The 24,470-nt window shown below is 44.9% G+C and overlaps 1 protein-coding gene across 6 annotated transcripts in view; it reads left to right on the top strand.

Moving 5' to 3' along the window:
* Window positions 1-10,526: 10,526 nt before the first annotated feature.
* The window catches only part of SUSD3 (sushi domain containing 3), a 61,685-nt gene continuing 47,741 nt past the window's right edge, over window positions 10,527-24,470 (top strand). For 2 of the 6 annotated variants that reach the window (XM_084839986.1, XM_084839991.1), the window contains exons 1-2: window positions 10,527-11,025; window positions 12,720-12,773. In XM_084839986.1, coding sequence (XP_084696112.1) covers window positions 10,938-11,025; window positions 12,720-12,773 — 142 coding nt within the window. In that variant the 5' untranslated portion in view covers window positions 10,527-10,937. Of the gene's footprint in view, window positions 11,026-12,719; window positions 12,774-16,926; window positions 17,159-24,470 lie in introns of those variants that run through there. The other 4 variants (XM_084839990.1, XM_084839989.1, XM_084839987.1 and 1 more) reach the window with 4 other exon arrangements.

Here is a 24,470-nt window from a genome sequence, read left to right as displayed (position 1 = left end):
GGGAAAACATTCGGGAAACAACCCTTAATGGGGGTCAGTGAGGTGAAAGACCCACCCCTGGGCAAGGCTATCATGCTGGAGTAAATGTGGAGGGTGGTGCACACTGCACCAGAAGCTCAAACAAGCCTAAGGAAAACAATCGGACTAAAAGTACTCTCAGAAGAACCAGTTTTTCTGCGTGAAACTCTGGAGTGGCTGAGAGATGGCCACGATGTCATGTATCCCTAATGATGTCCATAACGTAGCCAGCTCGGAGTAAATCACTTGTGGAGACACCCCCCTTGCTCGGTCCTTTCCTCTGGCTGGAGTTGGGGAGGAATAGGGGAGAGTCCTCTTCTCTATCTCCTAGCTAGGGATGTATGAGAACTTCGTTTCTGTACTTTTTAGACAAGAATTTACCCAGGTCACACCCCTCAGACTCCAACACAATCTATGGTCAAAGTCCATACAATTCAGAGACCGAGGAAAAATGTGTTCGAAACTGAACACACTTGAAAAATACACATGAAAAAGTGTGTACTTTTTAATCAATGGGAGAAAATACATACTATTCAAAAATGCGCACAATTGATGTGTGCATTTGGAAAAATACACACCAAAATACACATGCGCATTTGTGTGAACAAAGCAAAACAACAAAAGATCGCAATCTGATATGGACATGAGCTGGAATGTGTGTTGAGGTGAAATTCAGACTACCTTGAGAAGCTGATTCGCACATCCCTGCTCCTATCTGTCCTAGGCCATTTACCTGTGATTTCCTTGACAGAAGACGTGCCTGGCCACTTTGCCACTGACCACTAAGGAACCTTTGCAGTCATTCTAGGCTCACTAACCCTCACCTGTTCAAACCTGCCTATATCTCTACATCAGCATCATTCACTTTGAAGGGAAGGGGCTCTTTAGGAGCTCTGGCAGCAGCTCCTCCCAGCTTTGCTAGCCATTTTTGGAAATACCCAAGGTTCAAACATTCTGCATCCAAGACCAGTGTTCTGCTATTTACCTCCCCCTGATAAAGTTGTTCTCTACTGAGTCAGACCACTGAAGAAAATGGTGCGTTCAAAGGAGTTGTTTAGTGTGTTGGGGCTCTGACCCCACCTCTGCCTTGTCTTTTGGGCAAATTACTTGTCCATTGTGGAGGCCATTTTGTGGTGGTGCCCATGACAGTTTCTCAAATTGCCAAATGTGCCCATGACCCAAAAAGGTTGCTTACCCCTGCTCAAGCCCAATATAATCTTCATGACCTCTCCAAAATCTCAGGTAGGGGTTGCCTGCCTTTTAGCCTCTGCATGTCCTATTAACCCCTTTTCCTTCAAAGGCAAAAGAGCATGTTATACATTCTCAAATGATGAGGGCTCATCTAGTTTTCTGCTTTATGCTGTTACCTATACTGCCAGAATTCTTTGAAGCCCCAAGGTGGCAATCCCACTATGGAAATCTCGAGAGAACGACAGAATATAGGATGAATATTTTACCATTCAAGAGGTGACAAGACAGGCAAAAACTGAATGCAGAAGGACTGCCTCTTAGAAATTAGAGGGGAAGGCAGTTGTGGTTAGGGTGAGAGCAAGGATGGTTATTGTAGCTGAATTTTTCCCTTTTATCCTTGACAAGGTTCCAAAATGAATTAGGTAAACAGTATAAAGCACTTTGGATCTCTTTCTTGATCTCATAATTTTTCAAGGAAAAAAATATGCTTACATTAATCCTAACAACAGATTAGGTTGAGAGGTGTTGATTATCCCAGGGTCATTCTGCAAGCTTTATGACTGAATGGGCACTTGAAACTCCCTGGTTCTGGTGAGTCACTCTAACCACTAGATCACACTACCTCCCATTATCAACAGAAAAGGAACATTATGACAGTAATAAGAATGACAACAACAATATTGATCTTCCCAGTCCATTCTCCCAAAGGCTTATGGGTGTAAGATAATTGACAGAGCAATCCTATCCATGTCTATTCAGTAATAAGTCCCGTTGAGTTCAATGGAGCTTGCTCTCAGGTAAGTATGAACTGTATAACAACCACAATATTGTCCCCTAAGTATTGGTTAAGCCAGTCTTGTTCCTCACCAACTGCATAGAGATATGAGAGCCCAGTTTGGGAATCACTGTGTGAGAAGAAGCAATACTGCTGATTCTTCATATCTTTGATTTACATGTGAAAGAACAAACCTTTGATCAGTTGGCTAGGGTAGTCTCGCATTGTTCTATGAAGAAAAGAAGAAGAAAGGAAAGGCAGCCACTTTTTTATTGCTGACAGCAGCTGATAAAATGACACTGATCCTCCAAGAATGCTCAATATTTAAAATGTAGCTGTTTGTTGGTAGGAAAAATCACAACGCAGCTCTTTAAAATTGTAAGTTAAACTTTCATGTAGCCGAAATTCAGCACGTGAGCAAGATGGTGAATAGCACAGTCCTATACACTATCCTTAGAAGTAAGTCCCGTTGAGTTAAATGGGACTTACTCCCAGGTAAGTGTTGTAATGTTGCAGCTTAAATCACAGCTTGTATTATTTATAAGCCAGTTATTATTTAATTACCACCACAGACACTGGTACTATCTCATCATTTCACAGGCAACATTTCACTGAAGCCTGTTCACCACTCACAACTTGATCCAGAGGTGATAATAATTACACATAATCAGAGTTCCTTCAAAAAGTGTCTTCTTGTCAAATGAATAATAATTCCCACCCAGCCATAACTATATAGACCTTCCTGTATGAAGGAAAAGTGCCTTATGGTCCCCACAAAGCTCACACTGGACACCATGAAAAATCCCTATGAGAAGCCTTCTGTTAATAGGAATGGTGACATTCCTGTTAGAATTATGAGAATTGTAGTAGTGAATAGCTTATTTATAAAGCACAATTTTAACCCTCGTGATTATTGAGGCAAGTTTTATATGCTCCAGTTCCAGAAGGGTCATCTGATCTTCTTAATCTTCATATTTCAAATAACAATCTGATGCATCTGGACTCATCTCCTTGATGAGGAATTCCAGAATTCCAGAACTTTTGTCAGCTATCCATAAAAGAAAATATGTGTTACAATTCCACTATGTCAATTGTCATTCTTTCCAATTAAGCTAAAATATACACATTACAAAACAGCATAACTTTTCACAATGGATCTTAATGCTAAAACAACAACTCCATCCTTGTATTTCTAAAATGTGTCTGTGTGTATATATGTAAATAATGTATATATATTCACACATGCACATAAATATACATATGTATATGCGTGCGTGCGGGCACACACTACCTTTCTGGGCAAACGTCAAGGCTGTTTACAGAATTTAAAATGTAAACGTTTACAAAAAATAAAATGCCAATAATATAAAATACAAATGTTTTATTACCTACAATAAAATAGCAACAACCATTTAAAATTAATCAGCTACAGACCAGCATCAGTCAATTACAAACCATTTTGGTTAGAAGCAGTTTCTTTCAACTTCAATTAATTTCAGTTAAGAGCAGATTCTTAAGGCCCTGTTTAAAAGCATTAAATGAGGGAGAGTGATGCACTTCCTGGGGGAAAGGAGTTCCACAGTGATGGGGCCACCACTGAAAAGACCCTGTCTCTTGTGCTCACCAACTGGAATGGTGGGCCTGTAAACAAGACTTCTGTGGCTGATCTCAGAGCCCAGGCAGTTTCATACAGGTGCATGTGGGTAATTTCCATGCTAACCCCAGAAGCCTAGACAGAGCTCTGGCACTTGTGAGCGGTGAACTATCCTCTTTGTCTACTGATTGGCACTTGCACTTTACTGCTGCAACAGGGAGTATGAGCCTCACGTACTGCAAGTTTTCAAGTGGTTCCCATGCTGCCAGAATAACTTGTGAATAGACTGAGAAACAAGTTGAAGTGAAGAAAGAGGAGGAACACTATCTGCTCTTGTCAGCATTATAGGACTTGGGGAGGAGTGTTGAACTTATTTCAGTCAGAGGGACAAATTCCATTTCTGAGACGTTCTCGGGGGCCACATTCCAGTGGTGGGTGGGGCCAAAGGCCTGGGCAAAATGGGTGGGGCCAGGAATACCAGCATATTTTAGTTCAAAGCTCTTACTGCCAGTCAGTAAGCCTTGGGAGAGGTATTTCAACCTTTTAGAATGGGGAAAAAACTGCACAAAAGCCAGGAAACCACTAAACCAGGGGAAAAGGAGGTGAGACTAGGGGAAGGGGATATAGCCATCTGGGGAACCCTGAAGGGCCAGATTTGGCCCCTGGGCCTGAGGTTCAACACCCCTGTCTTAAATGTTTCTGTTGCACATGAATGTGCATTCCTAAAAAGCACAAATCCCCACATGCATTATATGTTCCAAGCCAAAGGGATTAAAGTGTTGAGACCTTTTTTGTAGGTACAATGGAGGAATAAAGGGCAGCTTATCCTTTTTTGACAGTTGCAGCTCACAGTTTTGTCTCCATTTGTTTGTGGAAACATGATACTTGATCCATCTTTCCCAAACATTTTTAACTTATTTTTTTTAATTATAAAATTTAAACAAAGGAAAAGAAAGAAAGAAGAAAGAAAAGTGGCTACATAGATTTGAAAATATAAATTTCAATGCATATGTATGTGTGTGTGTGTGTTTCTAGGAACTATACATAAACATCAACAAATGCAAATTAATATGACAGGCATATATTACAAATCCCCCACCTCAGTTTCAAACTGGAGGAAGACCTTGACCTCCCCAAGTTCATTTTGGAGGATTAAACAGAAAAGGTGGTAAAGAAGTCCTTTCAATAAAATTGTCCATCAGTTGTGAACTCACCATTCCACCTGTAAAAAACAAAAACAAAACCCTACAACAACCCACCCCACCCTCAACCCCATTGCAGGAAGCAGGTAGATAATCTAAAAGAGCATGTACATTAGTAAATATTAGGAGTGCTCCAATGCAAAATTTATCTGTATAATGACCTCCTCCCAAAGATGGGCATTGCCAAAACATATGCTTAAAAATAGCATTAGCTGTGATACACCTCCAACAATCAGCCGACTTAAACAATCCCTTATTAAAGAGGTGTTGCAGCCTTTCCCAAACATTTAAAAGACTCTTGTGTATCATGAAGCTGCCCCAACATGGGGTCTCTCTGGGAGCAATTTGTGTAAAACACAGGGCAGATGACTCACGGCTACAAAACCTGACAGGTGCTTTGTGATGAGACAAATAGATTTCAGTGAGTTGTGTGGAAACCTACAACTGTTTTGGTTTGCATTCTTCAGACTCGAAGGATGATGATGGTATTAGGCATGATTATTCCATCTAAAGTTCACCACCTGTAAACCCTATTTTTTTCCATGGGGAAGTAATACATAAACTTATCATAAATAATCAGTTGGGTGTAATGTTGGATTCTGTTGGTTCAAATCCCCACTGATTCCTGAGGCACTGTGGGTGACTTGGGTTTAGTCACCACTTTTTGCATAATCTACCTTACAGGTGTGATGTAGATTACTGTTGTTATAGGTAACTATATCAGGGGTAAATTGGGCACACACACCCCGCCCTGCTTGTATGGGGGGAGGGCGGTACAACTAGAATAATTATAACAACTTCCTTCCACTTAAATAAAAAAAGAATTAGGGTGCAATCCTATGTAAGTTTAGACAGAAAAGTCCTAGAATTCCCAGCATTCTCCAGCCAACATGGCTGGCTGGAGAACGCTTGGAGTTGTAGGACTTTTTCCTGTCTACACATGCATAGCATTGCACCCTTAAAAGTTCTTTTGTGATACCATGGGTTGGACCCAGCATAAGCCTCCTATGGATTGAAGGGTTCCTTTTGTCAGAAGGAGGCTTCCGATCTAGCCTCTGTTCTGGGAGTGGAGAATTGATCTTCCTCTATTCACCCCTCCCCCTGAAGTCACCTATGCCCCCAAAACCTGCGCTGGAGGGTTGGGGGCCCTCCAGAACAGTGGGGAAGGGGTTCCGGGCTATGCAGGGAGAAGGAGCAAATCAACCAAGATTCTGGTGGGAGAGCCTTCTGAGTGGTGTTCTGCTATGGGGCTGCTCCTGTTGGCGGAACAAAAGCTGGATTCAGCCCTATAACAACAGTAAACATGATGGAATCCCTTTGTGGGGGGGATTGATGTTTTAAAATGTTCTGTCATTGTTTAACTTTTAAACTCACTGTTGTGTCTCTGCCTTGGGTGGTGACAATGGCTGGGAGCACTTCATACCAACCCCATCCTTAAGAGAAGGCTGCAATCCTTTCCTTCAGGTGTGCATGCTGAAGGTCCAATCCTCGCATCTCCAGGTAGTAGTGGGAAAGACCCATTCCTGAAACCCCGAAGAGCTGCTGCCAGTCAGTGTGAACAATACGGACCTAGAGGGGCCTCCAATGGTCTGATCTGATATAAGGCATCTTCCGATGGACCTAGCAGTGCTGTCATTCGTGGTGTCATAGGCTCAGGCACTGACTCTGCATTACACTGTACACATGCGTGCATCTGTTATTAGGGATATAGAACAGGTGTTCCAGGAAAAGACTTCCTGCTGCAGTCTGGAAACAATTCAAGGTGTGGATCTTGATCTTTAAATTCCCAAGGGCTCAATCCTATGCACGTGTAGACAGAAAAAAGTCCTACAACTCCCAGCATTCCCCAGCCAGCATAGCATAGCTGGCTGGGGGCATGCCGGGAGTTGTAGGACTTTTTTTCTGTCTTCACATGCATACGATTGCATCTTAAGTCATTTTGGGTTTACAGGCCATTTCGTAACCTATTTTTCCTCTAACTAAAATGATGGCGAAAGCCCTCCTCACTGTATCACCCATAGGCTGCGTCCATATGACAATGAGAGGCATTCTGCATGAGGGTGATCCCTGTCTCTGCCGATGATCTGCCAAAATTTGTCACATCACAAAAGCAAAGATCAGTTTTTCAGATGCCAGGTTCATAGGCATCTAGCAAGATTCACAAATCATCTAAGCCCTCATACTTTGCTTAAATCTAAATACAAGTCTAATTGTATTTGGTTCACAGCCATAATGGATCTGAATACACGCAGACACACACACAGCTTTTCTACATGAGGCATTTATTGTGCATTCATCATTCCCTACTCACAGTTTTTTATGGGTTCTTTAGAAGACATTGTGACCCTTCAGTTTTGCTTCTGCCTGACCAGCATGTTTGGTGAGGATTTTTTTAGATGAGGGAAAATGTGGCATTTAATTGTGAAAGCGAAACAAAGTGCAATTTCCTCTTGTGTATTTGGGTTATTCCACTTATACCACACTGCCACCTAGAGGTTATATAGCAGGAAATGCTCACTCATGCCGTGCTTGGCTCACAATTCTGTGATGAAACTGAGAGCAGATAACAGTAGATTAAGCCAATTAACACCTTCACTGAAAAGCTCTCACACACACACAGTTAGATCCAGACTTAAGCTGGATGAACTGTGCCCGCAGAAGTGGACTCCCCATCCTCTCATTCCCATGGCAGCATCCTCCAACACACAGAGAGGCAGGAGACTGTCTTGAATGGGCTGAGCTGTGATGGGGGAGGGATCCCCCAAAATCAAGTGGAGGGATCTTGCACAACCGGAGCTCTTCCTCTCACGCAAGGCCCCTTTGTGTCGTGAAAGGCAGATCCTGGATCCAACCCACTGCCTTTGTGTTTCTGGCTAGATGTGCTGGTGTTTCCTTTAAATGTGCATTCTTTCCCACACTTTTCTACTGTTTTTGCTGATAAGCATCCCTCTGAGGAGGCCACTTCGGTTTAAAAATTACCCCGTGCTCTCTGCAAACCAGGCTACAGTAATATAAACAGATGTCCTGTCCAGACTTAGCCCATTCCAGATTAGTTTTCTGCAGCCTGTCAGTCAGTTGGTCAGGTGGTGTTGACAGCCACTAGGAGGGGATTATGTTATCATTTCCAAGACCAGGGCTTAATAATGACAAATTCATTAAGAGTTCACTCACCCCTTTTAACCCGCTAATGCTGACTACAATCAAAGCCAGCCTTGTGTACCCTCCATGTATGTAATATTTCTGTAGAAATAAATGAGGGGTTCAGCCTGATCCTGTGTACAGTTTCTTAGAAGTAAGCTCCACTAAGAACAATGCTGCTTTGTTTCCAAGTAAATCTGCATAGGATTGTGGCTTGGCCAGCACTTTGTCTGGCTTTCAGCGATGCCAAAGGAAATAACCATTCTTTGTATGCAGGAACAATCCAGTTAGAGGAGGTATTTGTGTGTGATAGATGCTGTTACTGGATCTGCTTTAGAGACTTTACTGAATGGGGCAAAAAATTTGTCTGCAACGGAAAACAATACAAGAGCACTAAAACAAGGGTGAGCTCAATTTTAATTCATGCTGTAACTCAAAACTTACTCTGATTTGCTATGAAGTGATTTTATTTCTTCAGTCAAGGTTAGAGGCAGCCACGATGACTACAGCTGCTTCCATAGTACGCATTGTTTACAACTTTTTTGGGAAAATACTTTTTATTCTATTTTTTATCTTTATAAATGAAATAAACAGTATCAACAACCAAGTAATTAGTATGCATTTTTTACAGTTAAAAGGTTTCCCCCTGCAATCATGAGAACTAGAAACTTAGAGCATGATCCAGTTTACTACTGACACAGTGCCCATATGCAGAGGATTCTCACAGGTTTAACAAAGCTCATTTTCCACCTCCCCCAGGTAAACACATACAGGAAGTGGTAGGGGCCATTAGAGTGAATGGGAGGCTTGTGTGAACCTCTCATATCTCCATCCACTCCACTTGGTGAAACTTACTTGTGGCATGAGTAGCTTGTATCAAGTTGAAAGGAAGGACTAGATATGTGAATTGTACGCATTACCTGCAATGGCCTCTTGTGCTGCCTGCTTGCACATAGGCAGCGGAGGGGGAAAATGGGATTCTGATCCAATGCGGCACCCTCCATGCATGCCACTGTGCTCATTGTGGATGAGATTGTGGCGTTACACTTTTAATTTTTTTTTAAATGACATCAATTCTATCTGTTCCTCAAAAATGTTCCAAACAGGGAGGTATGTGAGAGTTACTTCACATTATGATATTGCGTATGGCCAGAACTGTGTCTTGTGCCAATTATGTTCAATTGTCTTGTATAAACGCTGCAATTTGCATCGTGTGGAAGTAAATAGTTGACCTGTTCATACCACAGCCAATGCAAGCTGAGCTTGGAAAAATGTAACTCATTTTTACATTTCATGCATCTGATCAAGTGGACTCCAGTCCATGAACGCTTATGCCAGTATACATTTGTTTGTCTTCAAGGTGCCACAATTGTGTTGTGTTTTTTTGGAAAGATGTTGTCCACCATGAGCATGTTCAGAGTAGTGGTGTGAATTCCCTGAATGAAATGTAGCCCTTATGCGTTGTATCCAATGGCCAGTTTATATCAAGTGTTCAAAACTTCTACTCCGCTGGGTAAGGTCAAGAGAAAGATAAGCTATGGTACACCTTTGCTACCACATGGTTTCATCCTTTTTGGTTCTTCGTTTCTTTTCCGTTGTTTTCTTTGCCACAGAGGAATTTTGTAGGGTGTGAATAGCTGCAAATCCACAGATCGCGGGGCATGTCAGTCATTACATTTTTAGAATACATGTAAAAAGCATAAAATATAAATGCAAATGTATACATACAAAGTAACAATGCATGCATTGCATTAGCAAACATACAGGCATAGGGCCAGATCCGGATTTAATCGTACTTAGAATAGACCCACTGAAATAAATGGGTTTTAAGTTATTCATAACCAACTTAAGTTCCATTGATTTCAATGGGCCCACTCTACCTATGACTAAATCTGGATCCAACCTGCACAGCCTTCAGAGACCTCCGACTGACTGTATCTTCCTGTTGCATGTACACCGCTGAATGTGTGAAACGGCCCTCGGGTGTTCCTTTACGTACTGTGTTTTTCTTTCACGGTGTAAGAAACGCCCCCCGTGCGTGCGGGGGTGCAGTTAGGCAGTTTTAGGCACTGGCCTTAACGGTCTTACACCCCTCCCCCGTTTAGTTGGTAAGGTGTTTTACTTCACTCACTGCAAGAAGCGCTAAGCCAGCCCCGCCGCGTTTGGCGGCCCTCCTGCCCGTAACTCTGTGGAGTTGCGGGGTGGAATCCTGCCCCAAAGGCCCGTCCTGACGGCTCCACCACCGCTGCATCGCACGCACGTCTGTGTTTGACCAGATCCTCGTGATAAGCCCGCCGCACCGAGCGAAAGAGGCACTCGCGGGGTCTTCGCCCACGAACGTGCGCATTGACCGCTGCGACGGGCCGCAGCTGAGGGGGGAAGCAGACGGGGCGGCGAACCCCTCTCTGCCAGTCCTGCTTGCAACTGTCTAGGGGGGGCGGAAGGCGGCGGATCTTCTCCCCGGAGTCGCTGAGCTCGGGCGGGCGGCTGAGCTAGGAAAAGGCGAGCCGGGCTCCCCAGCCGCAGCTCAGCGCTGCCGATCTAGCCGAGGAGGCGGAGGGCGGGTCTTCAGGCGCTCGGAGCCGCCCTTCTTTGGTTTTCGCTCGCTAGACGCCGGAGGCGCGGAGGCGGAGGGGAAGCGGCGCGCAGAAGCGCGCGCCAATCGAAGACGGGGAAGTAAGTGCGGCGAGGGGGCGAGCCCGGGCAGGATCAGGGCCCCTCCAGGCGAAACCCCATCTCGGAGTCCTCCCTGGGCAGAGAGCGGCGGCAGGAGGCGGCAGCGGCAACGCGCGACATCCGCCCTCGGGATTTCCTGCGTGCAGGGAGAGGTTTTGCTGGAGCCCCTGGGTCGCTCAGCCGCCTGAGCTCGAAGGCAGCGAGGAGGTGGAGGAAGGGGACCTGCCCCCTTTCTCCCCCCACCCCGGGGAGGAGCGGCGGCTGCGCCCCCCCCGACTGCCCCTGCCCCCTCTGAGTCAGGAGCTCCGAGGGTCGCGCGGCGGGGCCAGAGAGGGAGGGAGCCATGCAAACGGCGACCGCCTCGATCCTCGACGTCTCAAGGACGGTGGTGATCCGGGAGGACGCCAGCCGTGGGCAGAATAACTACACGGGTAAGAGAGCGCCTCGGCGAGACCGGCGCGGGGGCAGCTTAGGATCGAGAGAGGAGGGGAGGGGGCCGCCTGCCGCTGGGGATCGGCGCAGCGGGACCGGCAGGGGGATGGGGAGGGGGTGGGCGGGAGTTCTGGTTGTCTTCGGACGAACCCCCCCAGCAGGTTTGGTTTGTGGGATGGTGTTGGCAGGTGCAGCGAGAGCGAGTGTGTGTGTGTGTGTGTCGGGGTGGGGTGGGGTGAGGATGGGGACGCTGGCCCTAGTGGTGAAAGCTACCCTCAGTATACTTGCCCTCCCTTTGCATGTATTTATTGCTCCTCTGATGTCCCCCTGCTTTGTATTTGAAGAGAGGTACCGGGGCTCATTTGGAAGGTTTTTTTTAAAATTTTTAATTTGCAAATATAGCAATAACAAACAAACACGGGCGGGGGGGGGGGCAGAAGAAAAAGAAGATACTATAAAACATATTCATACACAATCATCATTTCCATCACCCCTAATAAAGAAAAAAGAGAAAAGATGGAATAAGAAGAATTTGACACTTCTGTTTCAAATACATCCGTTCATATAAGCAGTCGTTTGGAAGTTCTGCCCTCCTGGTCTCTGAATGTGTTGACATAGTGTGGAAGGACCTGCACTTCGTAGAAGTCCCCTTGTTTGGATTATTACTGACTATTCTCCAAGCCTGGCACTGCAATAGGTTTCAGGGGCTGAGCTCCGCTAAGCCCTGGTGCCCCCTGGTAGGAGCCATAGCTCAGCAGCCCAGCGCATGCCCTGAATGAAGGAGGTTCCTAGTTTGATTCCTGGCATCTCTGCTGAAAAGCTCTGAGGTACCTGGGCTGGAAAAGAGCTTTCCTTGTGGCATTGGAGATCTGCTGCCAGCCAGAATACACAGGACTGGGCTGGATCAAGCCAGTGGCCTGACAAGCAACTCCATACTGCCTGGCATATGTACAGCTAGAAGCCTTGAAGACCCTGCCCGGTCTTTTATACTCAAACCAATGTTATCATGTTATCTGTATTTTTTCAGTTCTATAGCATCTTCGACGAGCAAAGTGCTTTCCAATCTAATCCGATTTGCCCTGAGCGTATGAGATACATGAGTCTCAGGCTGCACTCTGTGGGCACATGATGCACCCACCTTGCTGAAGCTAAGCAAGGATATGGGTCTGGTCAGTGTCTAGCCTGTAACCCACTGGGCCACTCAGGTTGTCCTTCTTGAGTGCAGCAGTGCCATTGGACGGTTAATGTAGTTGGTAAAAGAAGATGCAGGTCTGCCTGTGCTGTAGCATGTCTGGCTCAACTCCCTCGTATAGGAACCAAGTACTTCTGAATTTAAAATCTGATTTAAAGAGGTTTGCTTTAGGGCCAAACGTATTATGTGAGATATCTGTGACTGGATCTCCGTGGCAGTGTTCTGTCTCCCCCCACACCTCAGAGCCCAGTGGAGGGGGAAAAAACTGGTACATGGCCCTGCATGGGGTCAACATCAGCTGGGTGGAGCACAATTGAGAAAATGGTGTGGGGAGAGTTAAATACAGCCTCCCCATTGCTTCAGTCAAATCCCCGCCCCCCCCCCCCCCCGGTTTGGATGCAAAAACAAAAACGTTGGGAGATCTGATCATGGAACTTCCACATAAGGTGTAGTTTGGCCTCTAGTCTATCTCAAAAGAGTTTTTTTTTCTTTTTTCATCAGAGGAAGCAGCCCAACTTGGGGACTCTTCATTATACGTCGGTATATTCAGGATAAGTATGTCATTAACATTCTTGTAGCCAAGTACGTATGATGTGCCTGATGCTAAACACACCAGGGATGATCCAGCCAAAATTAGAAGCTTGAAAATCCCGTCAAGCTTGATAGGAGAGACTTTGGCAACTCTCCCATTGGAATACGTGTGACCTGAAGGTGCTTATCCTTGGCTGGATCGTGCCCATTATTTGGAAGTGAGCTGCAATGCAGAATGCATTTGGCAAGCCGTGCTCTAGTGGTAGGTTTTGAAGTGCAGGCGCTCATTATGACAGTCCCCATAGCCATGCTTCCAAGGAGAGTCCAAACATTCAGGCAGTTGTGTTAATCTGTATCAGCAAACCAGTTCTAGCAGCTTTCATCTCTACCAGGAGCAGGTTTGTTCTAAAGCTGTTGGGTCTTAATTCCCCATTCAAGACCAGGCCACCCAGAAATACAACAGGGAGCAATATATTGCTGTTGGAAAAATCCGTTTTCCTCTAGCTACTGTGAGGATTGCAGCTAAACTCAGAGAAAACAGGGAAGTTCTGGGGTGGTGGTGGTAGGTGACATCATAGTCTCTGCTAATGAAAAAGTGTTGGTGCTATGTCCTGAGGGCCTTGGCTTCACTACACCACCATTGGCAAGTAACCAGTGAGGGGCAAGCTACAGGTGACACTTGTCAGGTTTTTTTTTTTTTTTTTAACTATTTAACATTTAACCATTTTCATTGGGACCACAGCATGTGCAGAGGAGATGCTTAATCCTTCAGTCTTGAGCAGCAATTCTGATGAAAATCCCCCAACACTGTTAAACTTAGGGGAAAAAACCCTCTCATTGACTCTTTTTCCTGATGAGAATTGCACCCCCGCCATGGCTACTATTACATCTTTAAAAACCTGACATGCTTCCAAGTGGCCTGCTTAGTGACACATGCATTTTAGCCCTGAGTTAACTTTGCTGCTAAGCCTGTTAACTGTCTAGAACAGATGCTGTCTGGTGTGTTTTAACAGAGGGGCAAAGAAAGAGAAACCTATTCTGGCCTTCTGATTCCATCTGACTTTGAACGGAGCTGAGTGTGCATCCTTTTAAATAGGCTAAAATGGTACCGTTAACTTCCCTCTCACTGCTGAACCACACATTTTGCTTTCTTTAGAATCCTTACCGTAAAGAGGGAAGTGATGTCAGCTGGGGTCATGCAATAAGCTGACCTCCTGCAGTGAAAGGATGTATTGGAGAGGGTACTTGCCGTGTTCAGTAATGGGATGTGCTTGCAGACACACGGTGCTATAGTGAATAGGGCAATCGTATATACTGAAAGTCAATAATGAGTTCCTTCATACCTAGGAGAAAATGAAAGTGACGCTGTGGTGTAGCTCTCTTGAGAAGTCATCCATTTGTGGCAATAAACTTTATGTCCTATACCCTTTAGCTAAAATAGAGGATTCATTGCACTTTCAAAGGTCTGTAGCTGTAGCTGGAAGGAAATGGCTGCTCGGCAGTTCACTATGACGATGATAAAATAAACAGATTTCTTATCTAGAACTCCAAGTGAAATGCCAAGCTTGCACCATGCCTCAAAATCAATGGGCATAGGACAGGGATAACTCACCAGTCTAGCAGCAACCATGTTAATATTTTCAGCTAAAGTGACATAAGATGAAGCAAATCTTTTGCAAGTGACTCTATCCTTAACGCAGCTTCAGTTCTGCGGTAATCATCTATATGCTAGTACTGGTCTCAAGACCACACTTGTTGCCCACACTTACATAGCCAAAACTGCACGACCTATGCACAAAAGAGAGAAAAACCCTGAGGGGCAGGGGAATCCTCCAAAACCTCCCAATGATGACTGAGCATGCTCAGTGCCCATGGAATGCTGACTGACTTTTGAGAAGAAAAAAATAGAAACCAGGTGGGAGTGGAGTGGCTGGAAAAGGAGGACAGAGGAAAAGACACATAGATATTGGAAGGGTAGAGAGAACCATCTCATTGTCTGGATAGGAAATTTCTTGTCTCAGACTGAGAAGCCATTTTTAAATGTCTCCAGGGATGTAAGAGAGAGCTGCCATAGAAATCAGTGGAGAAATCAAAATTTTTAATGTAGCTGGGATTGCATACCAGTGTGTCTACTCCCAGTTCCCATCCCAAAACAGCCCATTGAGGACTGAGCATGCTCAGTGGGCATGGAACATTGATTGACTGTTGGGGAACAAAAACATAACATTGGCAAGGAGGAGGGGAAATGGAACAAAGTAGTTGGAATTCTGAACAGAAGCTTTCCGCATTGCAACATTTTGTTGCAGGGCCCCACTTGTTCCTTCTGTTTCTGATGTTTGGAGGTGAATGTTTTTGTAGCCAAAATAGCACCATCCATGCACAAGAGGGAGATATCATGAGGCTCATGGAAATCTCAAGGTGTGCAGAAGTACAACTATTATTTAGAGGGAAAATCATAAGGGGGGGGCAGAGCAAAACCACCCCAATGAGGACTGAACATGCTCGGTGGCCATGTAATGCTGACTGGCTATTGGGGAGGGGAAAACCAGGAAGGAGGGGGAATGGAATGGAGTACCATGGAGTAGGGCATCATTTACTGACTGGAACAGTGAACAGGAGCATTCCACATGGCAACATTTTACTTCATGTTCTACTTGTCATTTCATAATAGCTATTTAGCGGCCGACTTTTGTAACTGATGGCTGAAAGGGTTCATTTGTGTTGGTATAATTGTATTGAAAAGCTGTCAAGATGAAAAGCTATGGAAAAAAGAAGGGGGCTTGATCAACATAATTTAGTTAGGAAAATGACTGCTGATTGCTTAGGACTTGTAGAGTACCTTTGCTAGCCATGCATTTTTACAAAGCTACAGCTGTGTTTTCTCTAAAATTGTGTGTGTGAGAGAGAGCGCGAGAGAGAGAGCACGTGTGTGTGTATGTGTGTGTGTGTGTGTGTGTGTGTATATATATATATATATATTTATATTTATATATTACAGGAAGAATCTACCAGTGCCTGATTGTACAAAAAGCTAATGCTCTCTAGCTATTTCTAAATTATTTTTGCAACCCTGGTGAATATGAAGGGCAAGATAGTCTTCTACATTTCCAGCTTCGACTTCTGCACCAGGAGCAGATGTTGCCTTTTGAAATCCGTTGGTCTCAGAGCAGCTTCAGCTTGTCTTTTAATGTCTTCTTTTCAGTAGTATGCTTTGTTGTAGTGCTACTAGAAATCTAATCTACTTTACTTGCATAAAGCCTGATTCTGTGGGCTTTGCTGGACTATTTATGGTACAGTAATGGACCCCCCAAGGGAGTCATGCACTAAGAACTGTCTGTGCAAGGTTGGCTGAACCCATCCAGATTGTCAGGAAAGGGTAACCGTTGGACCAATCAAATGGCATGTATGATAAGTTGCATATGCTTTGATCCACCCTCTCTGTTCCACCTGCATTCAAGAAACTATTTCAGTGGAAGCATTCAATAGAGGACACCCTTCATGTGTCCAACTAATGCCACCCACCTTAAATCTGTCATGGTGTAGAGCAGTTTCCCCCCAACTTGGTGCCCTCCAGATGTGCTGGACTGCAACTCCCATCATACCCAGCCAGCAGGCCAATGGCTACAGTCATTTTGCTCTTCCTGCCAGGTGTTTGAAACGTCCTCTAAGAAAATAGCTTCTTCTGTGCTGTCAAGTGCTGAAGTTGTTTACACCACCCTTTCTGCTCAGATGCGTCTGTACATCATGGGGTGACTTGAGCAACGCATCCAGCTTGCCTAGAAGGAACTGCTACTTGCCCTGGGCAAGTAGCCTACTGCAGGGCTGTGACAATAGTCATCATGCGATAATGTTATGTGCTCCCATTTCTCTGAGTGGTGAGAACCTCAGTGCACTCCGTGCTTACGTGGGTTCGGTTGTCTTTGGAAGGAGGTCATTTGAGATTTATGGCCTTTTTGGTTTTTTTAATCAGTTTATAGACAAATATACAAGTTGAGCATAAGTGGAGGCGCAGCTTCAATACTTCAACAGCCAAATCGACTGTCTCCCATCAGCTCTATAGCTCTAAAGAAGCAGCCACTACCCCAAAATGCTATTAGCTTACAAACCCCCCCAACTCCTCTCTCTCTCCCTCTCCAAAAAAGAAACTGCAATGTATCCCCTTTGTTCCCTTTCACAGACACAGGCCTAGATGACATCATTCTTAGCTAGAGGGAAAGGTATGCCCCACCTTGGCAAATCTGCAGTGGGGAACGGAGCACAAGAAGAGCCCTTTCAGGTTCCCTAAGCCTTGTACCGAGTGGGGTTTTCTTGGAGGGGGAATACAAGGCTGCACATTCCCCTGGAGCCCCGACTCAACTGAGTACAACACAACAAAGACGGAAGTTGGGAAAGAAAACTGAAGGAGAAAGGTAGGAGGGCGAGCAAACCAACTTAGTACATGGTCAGAAGGCAGATGAGGCAGCCACCTTGGTGAAGCTAAGCAGATGTGGGTCTGCTCAGTGCTTGGAGGGGAGACCACCAGGGAACTGCATGGAACCTTGAGTTCCACAGTGGAAGAAAGGTGGGATATAAATGAAATAAATAAAATTTATTTATTACATTTCTAAATCGCCCAATAGCCAAATAACGTAGGAATGGGCTAGACCCCACTGGAACAACATGAACTAAGTTTTTAAAAGCTTTGTTTTGTGTGTGTGTGTGTGTGTGTATTCCCCGAAGAACAAAAGAGGGGTGGGGGTGATGTAACTGATGAGGGCAAGATTTGGTTTTCCCATCAGACATTTTTAGTGCAAAAGGGGCATATTTTGGGTCTAGATCTCTAACCTTGATGGATGCTAATGTGTGCTAATGTGTTTGCTGGTGGTGGCAGTGCCTTTGGCCTGGAGCTTTCCTTGCTAGGGCTCTAGGATGGCCAGTTAAGTGGGTTGGTGTAGATGACTTGCTTGCCTTAGGAACCAAGTAGGGAGAAAGGCACCTGCATATTCTGGAAGTCTCGTGTCCCTTGCATATTAGGCTGAGAGCTGCTCCTACATAGGAACATAGGAGGCTGCCTTATACTGAGTCAGACCGTTGTTCCATCTAGCCCAGTATTGTTGACACTGGCAGTGGCTCTCCAGAGGTTCAGATAGGAGTCTTTCCCAGTCCTAGCTGGAGATGCCAGGGATTGAACCTGGGACCTTCTGCATGCAAAGCAGGAGCTCTGCCACTGAGCTACTCCCCTTTTCCTCTTCCGGCCACTGCTCCTGTGATTTATGTTAGTAGAGAACAGCCAATGTTTAATGTGGCTTTGCTTTCTTGTCTTGGTAGCCTAAGTCCTAGCTTAGTTTCTCTTTCCCAGACAAAATGGAGATTTGGGGGTTAAGGTGCTAGGGAGGAACGTAACGTGGCCATGACCCTTGGTAATAACACATTTCATTGTATGCCCCTCCAGACTACATGAAAAGGGTTTCTGGCACAACTGTTTAGCCCTGGTTGCTATTGGGATGAAATCTTCTGAGGAAACCTGTAGGAGCTGCAAGCACTTTATCATGCACAGGTATTCCAGCAATGGTCAAAATAGAGACAGGAAACCTAGTCTGGTCATTTCTCACCTTAAAGCAAAAACCTTTTACCTTATGGTTGCCAATGCAGCCAAGAAACCAAATACTGTTCCACTGCAAAACCATGGCTGCCCCAAAATTAAAAACACAAAAAAATCTATATAACATTCTCTCTGGCCCTGAGATCACAAGCCATCTGGAATCACCATAAGAATCAACATTCCAGTTATTGGACTCCATTCCACCCCCAGTAAAAGACCCAATATTCTTTTGTCAGGGAGCTCGCCTGATTTAGAGGACTTCTGACTTTATTCACCTCCAACCCTGGAGTGACCATAAACATTAACAGAATCTATGTCTCAATCCATCTAGCTTCTGCAGTTGCCACTGATTATTTTTAATTATTAGTCAGGCAGATCAGAGATCTGAGGTAGGAGTAGGGTAACTAATCTGGCTAGAAAATTATTCATTATTCTCAAGAAGTGACATGACTGGCTTAGAGAAAATACTAATGGTCACTGGAGTCTGCATTCAAGAACATAAGCAGAGCCCTGCTGGATCAGACCACAGCCCAGCATTCTGTTTCCCACAGTAGCCAACCAGTTGCCTCGATGGGAAGCCCACGACCAAGACAGAGAGCAATTGCTCTCTTCCAGATAGTGGTATTCAAAGGCATACTCATGACTAGCCGCCATGGATAGCCGCCATGGATAGCCTCCTTCTCTGTGAATTTGTCTAATCCCCCTTTAAAGCCATCCAAGATGGTGGCCATCACCACATTTTTGTGGCAGCCATTTCCAAAGCTGTACAACACTGCTTGTGGGAACATAGGTGACGGGAACAAATGGGGTGATTTTTTTTAAAGAAAATGCAGCTAAGGTGGCCCTCCCTTTAAGTACAGACCACTTTGGGCAAATTGGTACCACAGAGTCAGAGCCACAGCCAGGAAGGCTATACTCCACTTTGCCTCCAGACTTACAGATCAGGTCCTAAAAAGCCTCCCTCCCCACCACCTAGGTGTGTGTAGGAAGCTTATAAAGCATTGTAACTGAGCTTATTTTAAGGCAAATGGCTATATGAGCCTGCCATAGGGTTTTTTCCCTTATATGTAAGAGCAGTATAGATAGCTATCCCATCCTTTACCCATCTTATGCTAAGTGAACCAAAGATTACTAGGCCTGATAAAAGATTAGTTTTGTGGGCCCAGTTTGAGCCAGAGTGAATTTTGGGAAGTGCTTATTTGGGTAGCAGAGTCATCTTTCTACTTCGTAAAAGAGAGAGGTTTATGGGAAAAGCTTGTGGCTAATGTACCTTTTTTTTAGATATATTGCCAACCACAAGGTACAGAGACAGGATGCGTAAGGAGGAGTTAGAGACTTTTCAAAATTCGCAGGATTAGTCAAAAGGTCAGCATTGACGTTTTCAGGTTTAGAGTGAGGGACTTATACTTATACTTGGCTTATAATGGCCAGTCGGTAAGATTGTAGCACGGTCAATGCCAAGTATAGTATTGGATAAGGGGTTGGCATAGGACTTGTGGGTATATATAAAAAAAACAACTTTACCTGATGGGTGAGGTTCCTGCCTTCTGTCTTGACTGCAAGAGAACTTCTTTTTGGTGAGAATGGGGACAGGGCCTCTTCCAGCAGTTTTGCTGTAAATCTAACTCTTTTCTATTTCTGTATTAATTATGAATGGTGTGCATGAATGGGTCTTTACAATAAAAGTACTTTATTTCAGTCCAACTGACTGTGTGTGTGTAAGTAATATGTTTATATATGAAATTCAGCGATGTATTGTGTATCTCCTACCCCAAGTCAAATTCTAGAAGACAGGAAGTAAAATCCTATGCAAATTAATTTTCTGTCAAGTGGGTCTCCTCACAGAAAGAGAGCAAAGGGGTTTGGCCAGCTGTTCCGAATTAGTTCAAGATAAAGTAGGGGATGACCATCTGTGTTGCCCAACAACCTGTGAATGATTTCGATCCAGAAGGGTGCCTTAAGGGGAATTTTTAGAATTAAAGGGGAAGCAATCTCCACTTTGTATGGAAAGAGCACTGAACCATTCTTGGTAGGAGACCGAGGGGGGATCTTCACGACAATGGAATGAGAAGTGTGTTGGAGTATTACCTGGATTTTCATGGAATTGGCTTTGGTCCATCACGGACACACGAAGCAAGATAAGCCGAGTGTAGAGTACCTTTAAAATCCGGTTTTCAGGGGCCACACAGCACTTAAAAGGAACATACTTCTGGGTGGGGTGGGGGGAGTAGAACTGAACATCATCAACCTGGCAGAGGCTGCTCAGCCAATGAGAGAGGCTTGTTTCCCACCCCTGTCTAGGCTCCCCCCGCCTGCTACTACAAACTATGAATGGAGAGCAACTAATTTTCCCCATGTGTGCAGATTTCCCTGAGTGTTTTAGGGAGAGTTGCTAAAGTTAGCCTTTAACCCTTTCACTGCAGGGGAGTGAGATTTATTTCTTACTTCTGAGTAAACATGCACAGAATGGGGAATATGTTAAAGATTAAAAGCATGCTAGCTAAGGTGAATCAGTGTCCCCACTACTGTGGTAATGGGAGGGATTGCTGCTGTGCTCCTGGGGGTTTTCTCAATGTGAAGAATGACTTCCATTGGGGAAGCAAGGGAGTGGGATGCCCCATTCCCTTGACCATGTCACTGCCAGGTCACAGAGGCATGCCCAGGATTTAATGTGTGTGTGTATGTGGGGACATGGCACATGTGGTAAAACTTCCAGGGAGCTGCTTTCAGTAAAAAAAAGTCAGAGTAAAAGGAGTTTCAGAAGATGTGGCTTTTCAAGAGGGAAGCAGCTGGTTGCCAGCAGATTGGCGACAACGTCATCTGTCGCGAATGACCTCAGACTACTCTAATTGTGCACTAAATTGCTTGTGGAGACAGCCCCCACGTTGTCCCCACCAGACTCTGGATGATGCCAGTGGGGGTGGCCATCCCCACTGACATTGTTGCCCCCTACTCATTTTGCCTTTTGAGCATGGAGAAAGGGCCGGCTGGTGCTGGGAGCAGCAGTAGCTCCTCCCAGCACAGGCCAAGTCCCTGGCTTCATGTAGTGCTGGGGGGGGGAGGGGTAGCATGCACCACACGAAAGGACGTGGCTGGTGCTGGGAACAGTGGCTGCTCCTCGCCACACTGGCCACGTCCTTGGCTATGCACAGCATGCGTTGTCCCCTTGGGGGCAGCATGCTGCGCAAAGGACTCGGCAGTGGGGAGAGCAGCAGCTCCTTCCAGCAGCGGCCACTTGCCACCTGCATCGTCGATCTGAGATAACGGAGGAACCCAAGGAGGCTCTGTGGGCTGGATGTGGAACCTCCACGATTAGGTCTATGGGCTGGAGGCTCCACATCCCTGCTGTATGGCCACTGCAAGGTGTTTGTCTACCTTTCTGATTCTGCTTTGGATGAATTAGTATCTCCAGAAGCAGTGGTCCTCAAAAGACACACCTTGAAGAAACGGCCTGCTAGTTAGTCATGAAAAGGTCAGGGTACTGCTGGCAATATCCTTCCACAACTTACCGAGTGAAGAGATCAAAGCCTGGTGATAAGTAACGTATTACCTAAGGTGTACACTGTGCATGCTGTGCATCCTTGCTTTGGCTAGAACCAAAGGATTGTTAACCAAGGATCGTTAACTACGTGGAAGGAATTAACATCCTATGTAGTAATGGAGAACTCAATTTTGTGAGTGTTGATTGGAGCCAAAACAGCACCATCCATGCACAAGAGGGAGGTAATCGCAGGCTTGGGGGAACCCTATGTTTTGAAAAAATACCAAAAAAAGGTAAGCTAAAAACCCTTAAGGGAAAAACCTGCCCCCAAACAGCCCAATGAAGACCAAGTTCATACTCAGTTGTCATGGAACGATGGCTGATGTTTGGAGGGGGTAAAAATGGAAAACGGAGGGCGGGGGAGAAATGGAATAGGGTATCATGGAAGAGGTAGGGTGGCCATTATGGATCACCAAAAAAGAGGAAGTGTATCACCAATAAAGGACAAAAATAGACACCACTTTGCACATGCTAATTTATATATATAACGCAAATTTAGAAATGAGAGCTATAATTTAAATAGAAACACAGCAATCTCAGCATAATGGGGAAGATTGTGACCAGGTGACCTGTGTGTCTCATCAGCATGCTGTCTGGGTGCTAAATCTTGATAGGCAACTTCAAGGCCTCCTTATGGTTCTTCGACAGCCCATAAAATAGAGGAAACCTTCAGAATAGAGGACAGTCCTCTGACCACTCTTCACATAGAGGACAGTCCTCTGTAAAAAAAAAGGACACCTAGCCACCCTAGGAAGAGAGGATGGCTGGTTGGAAGCCTGAACAGGAACATTCCACAGCAACAATTTGTTGTCGGGTCTACTTGTACTTTTAGGGCGCAATCCTATGCATGCTTAGACAGACAAAAGTCCTACAACTCCCAGCATTTCCCATCCAGCATTGCTGGATGGGGAATGCTGGGGGTTCTAGGACTTTTGTCTATCTAAACATGCATAGGATTGCTCTCTTGAAAAAGGGATTTATGGCCTGACCAATCCCTGCTTCTCAACACTGCTGTTTGCATTCTTTTGTTACTCTTATCTTCCTTTGGGAACTGGAAATGAGGGGATCTTTGTTTGACAGAGGAACAGAGTCCTGTGGAAATCTTTTTTTTAATCTATCTCTGTGGAAGTTTAGTTACTTGCAGCTTTACAATTTTGGACAGGGAAGTAAGCTGCAGAAGCCCTGGGTTTCTTCTGTAATAGGATGGATTTAGCTAATAAAAGAACAAAATGAACAGATCCAGATTATTCATCCATTTTATGTATTGATGTTTTTTTCACACTTTACATTTTTAAGGTGTATATCTACGTTTTTTTTAAAGTACACACCAAAAGGAATGTAAATATGAATGTAACACATGAATGTTTGAAAACACATATGTCATATAGATGCACACATCAGAGAGGTGGATTGGCTGCAGTTTCCTGTTCAGTGTACACTCAGTGACAAACCCAAGTTTGTTGCTGTTGTAGTATCTGGAGTAACCCCAAGTTATTCTGTTTACATGAGCCTATTTCAATTAAAAAGAAGAGTTAAAATCCTTGAAGTCTACAGAATTTTTCTAAGCATTTTTAATATTTAGAGTCTTTCGTTTTTCAGCCATTATTAGTACATTCATTGTTACTGGTGTATTCATTGTCTTGGTTCGTGCATAATGACAACCTAGAGTACAGATTGAGTATGGATTGTCATTAAATCATGGATTGTTGTTGAATCATAGGTAGTCATTACGTGTGAACCCTGTACTATAGTTTATCTATGGGTTGTTAACCACGAACAACCCAGAGTTCATAACCCAATAGCAAACCATGGGTTCTTTTCCTGAGTTGTTCATGATTAACAATCCATAATTGACCACAATGCAGGGTTCTTAAAAAGGTAAAGGTGTCCCCAACCAGTCGTGTCCGACTCTAGGGTGCGGTGCTCATCCCCGTTTCGAAACCGAAGAGCCAGCGCTGTCCGAAGACGCTTCCGTGGTCATGCGGCCGGCATGACTGAACACCGAGATGCACGGAACGCTGTTACCTTTCCCGCCGAGGCGGTACCTATTTATCTACTTGCAATTTCTTGCTTTCGAACTGCTAGGTTGGCAGAAGCTGGGACTGAAGACGGGAGCTCACTCTGTCACGCAGCACTCGGGTCTCGAACTGCTGACCTGCCGACCTTCCAGTCTGCACTTCAGCGTCTTAACCACTAAGCCACCGCGGCCCCTAAGCTACCGCGGCATAATTGACCACAATGCAGGGTTCTTACGTAACAACAATTCAATGACAATCCATACTCAACCCATGCTCAACCCATACTCTAGTTTGTCATGTGTGAACCGGGTCTGTGAATGTGTGGGCAGGTTGGGGGGAGCATAGTTAACAACCATGCACTTTCCCTTCCCCCATCCAATCTTTGTGCACTCACTCACTATGATAATAATAAATGCTTAAGCCAGATTTCTGCTTTTCATTGAGGAACCTTGCTTTCAGTTAAGCAGCTTTCATTGCACTTCCCATCCCCAGAATGTTTTTTTCTTTTTTGAGGAAGAAACATATCAGGAAGAGGCGTCTCCATAAAGAGGTGGTTTTTTTTGTAAGTGCCCCGTATATCC

The sequence above is a fragment of the Heloderma suspectum genome, chromosome 2, assembly GCF_057233095.1.
Source record: "Heloderma suspectum isolate Gila_16-S chromosome 2, 16-S_ref, whole genome shotgun sequence".
Classification (NCBI taxonomy): domain Eukaryota; kingdom Metazoa; phylum Chordata; class Lepidosauria; order Squamata; family Helodermatidae; genus Heloderma; species Heloderma suspectum.
Note: the sequence above shows the minus strand (reverse complement) of the source record. Positions and strands in the feature narration are given on the sequence as shown.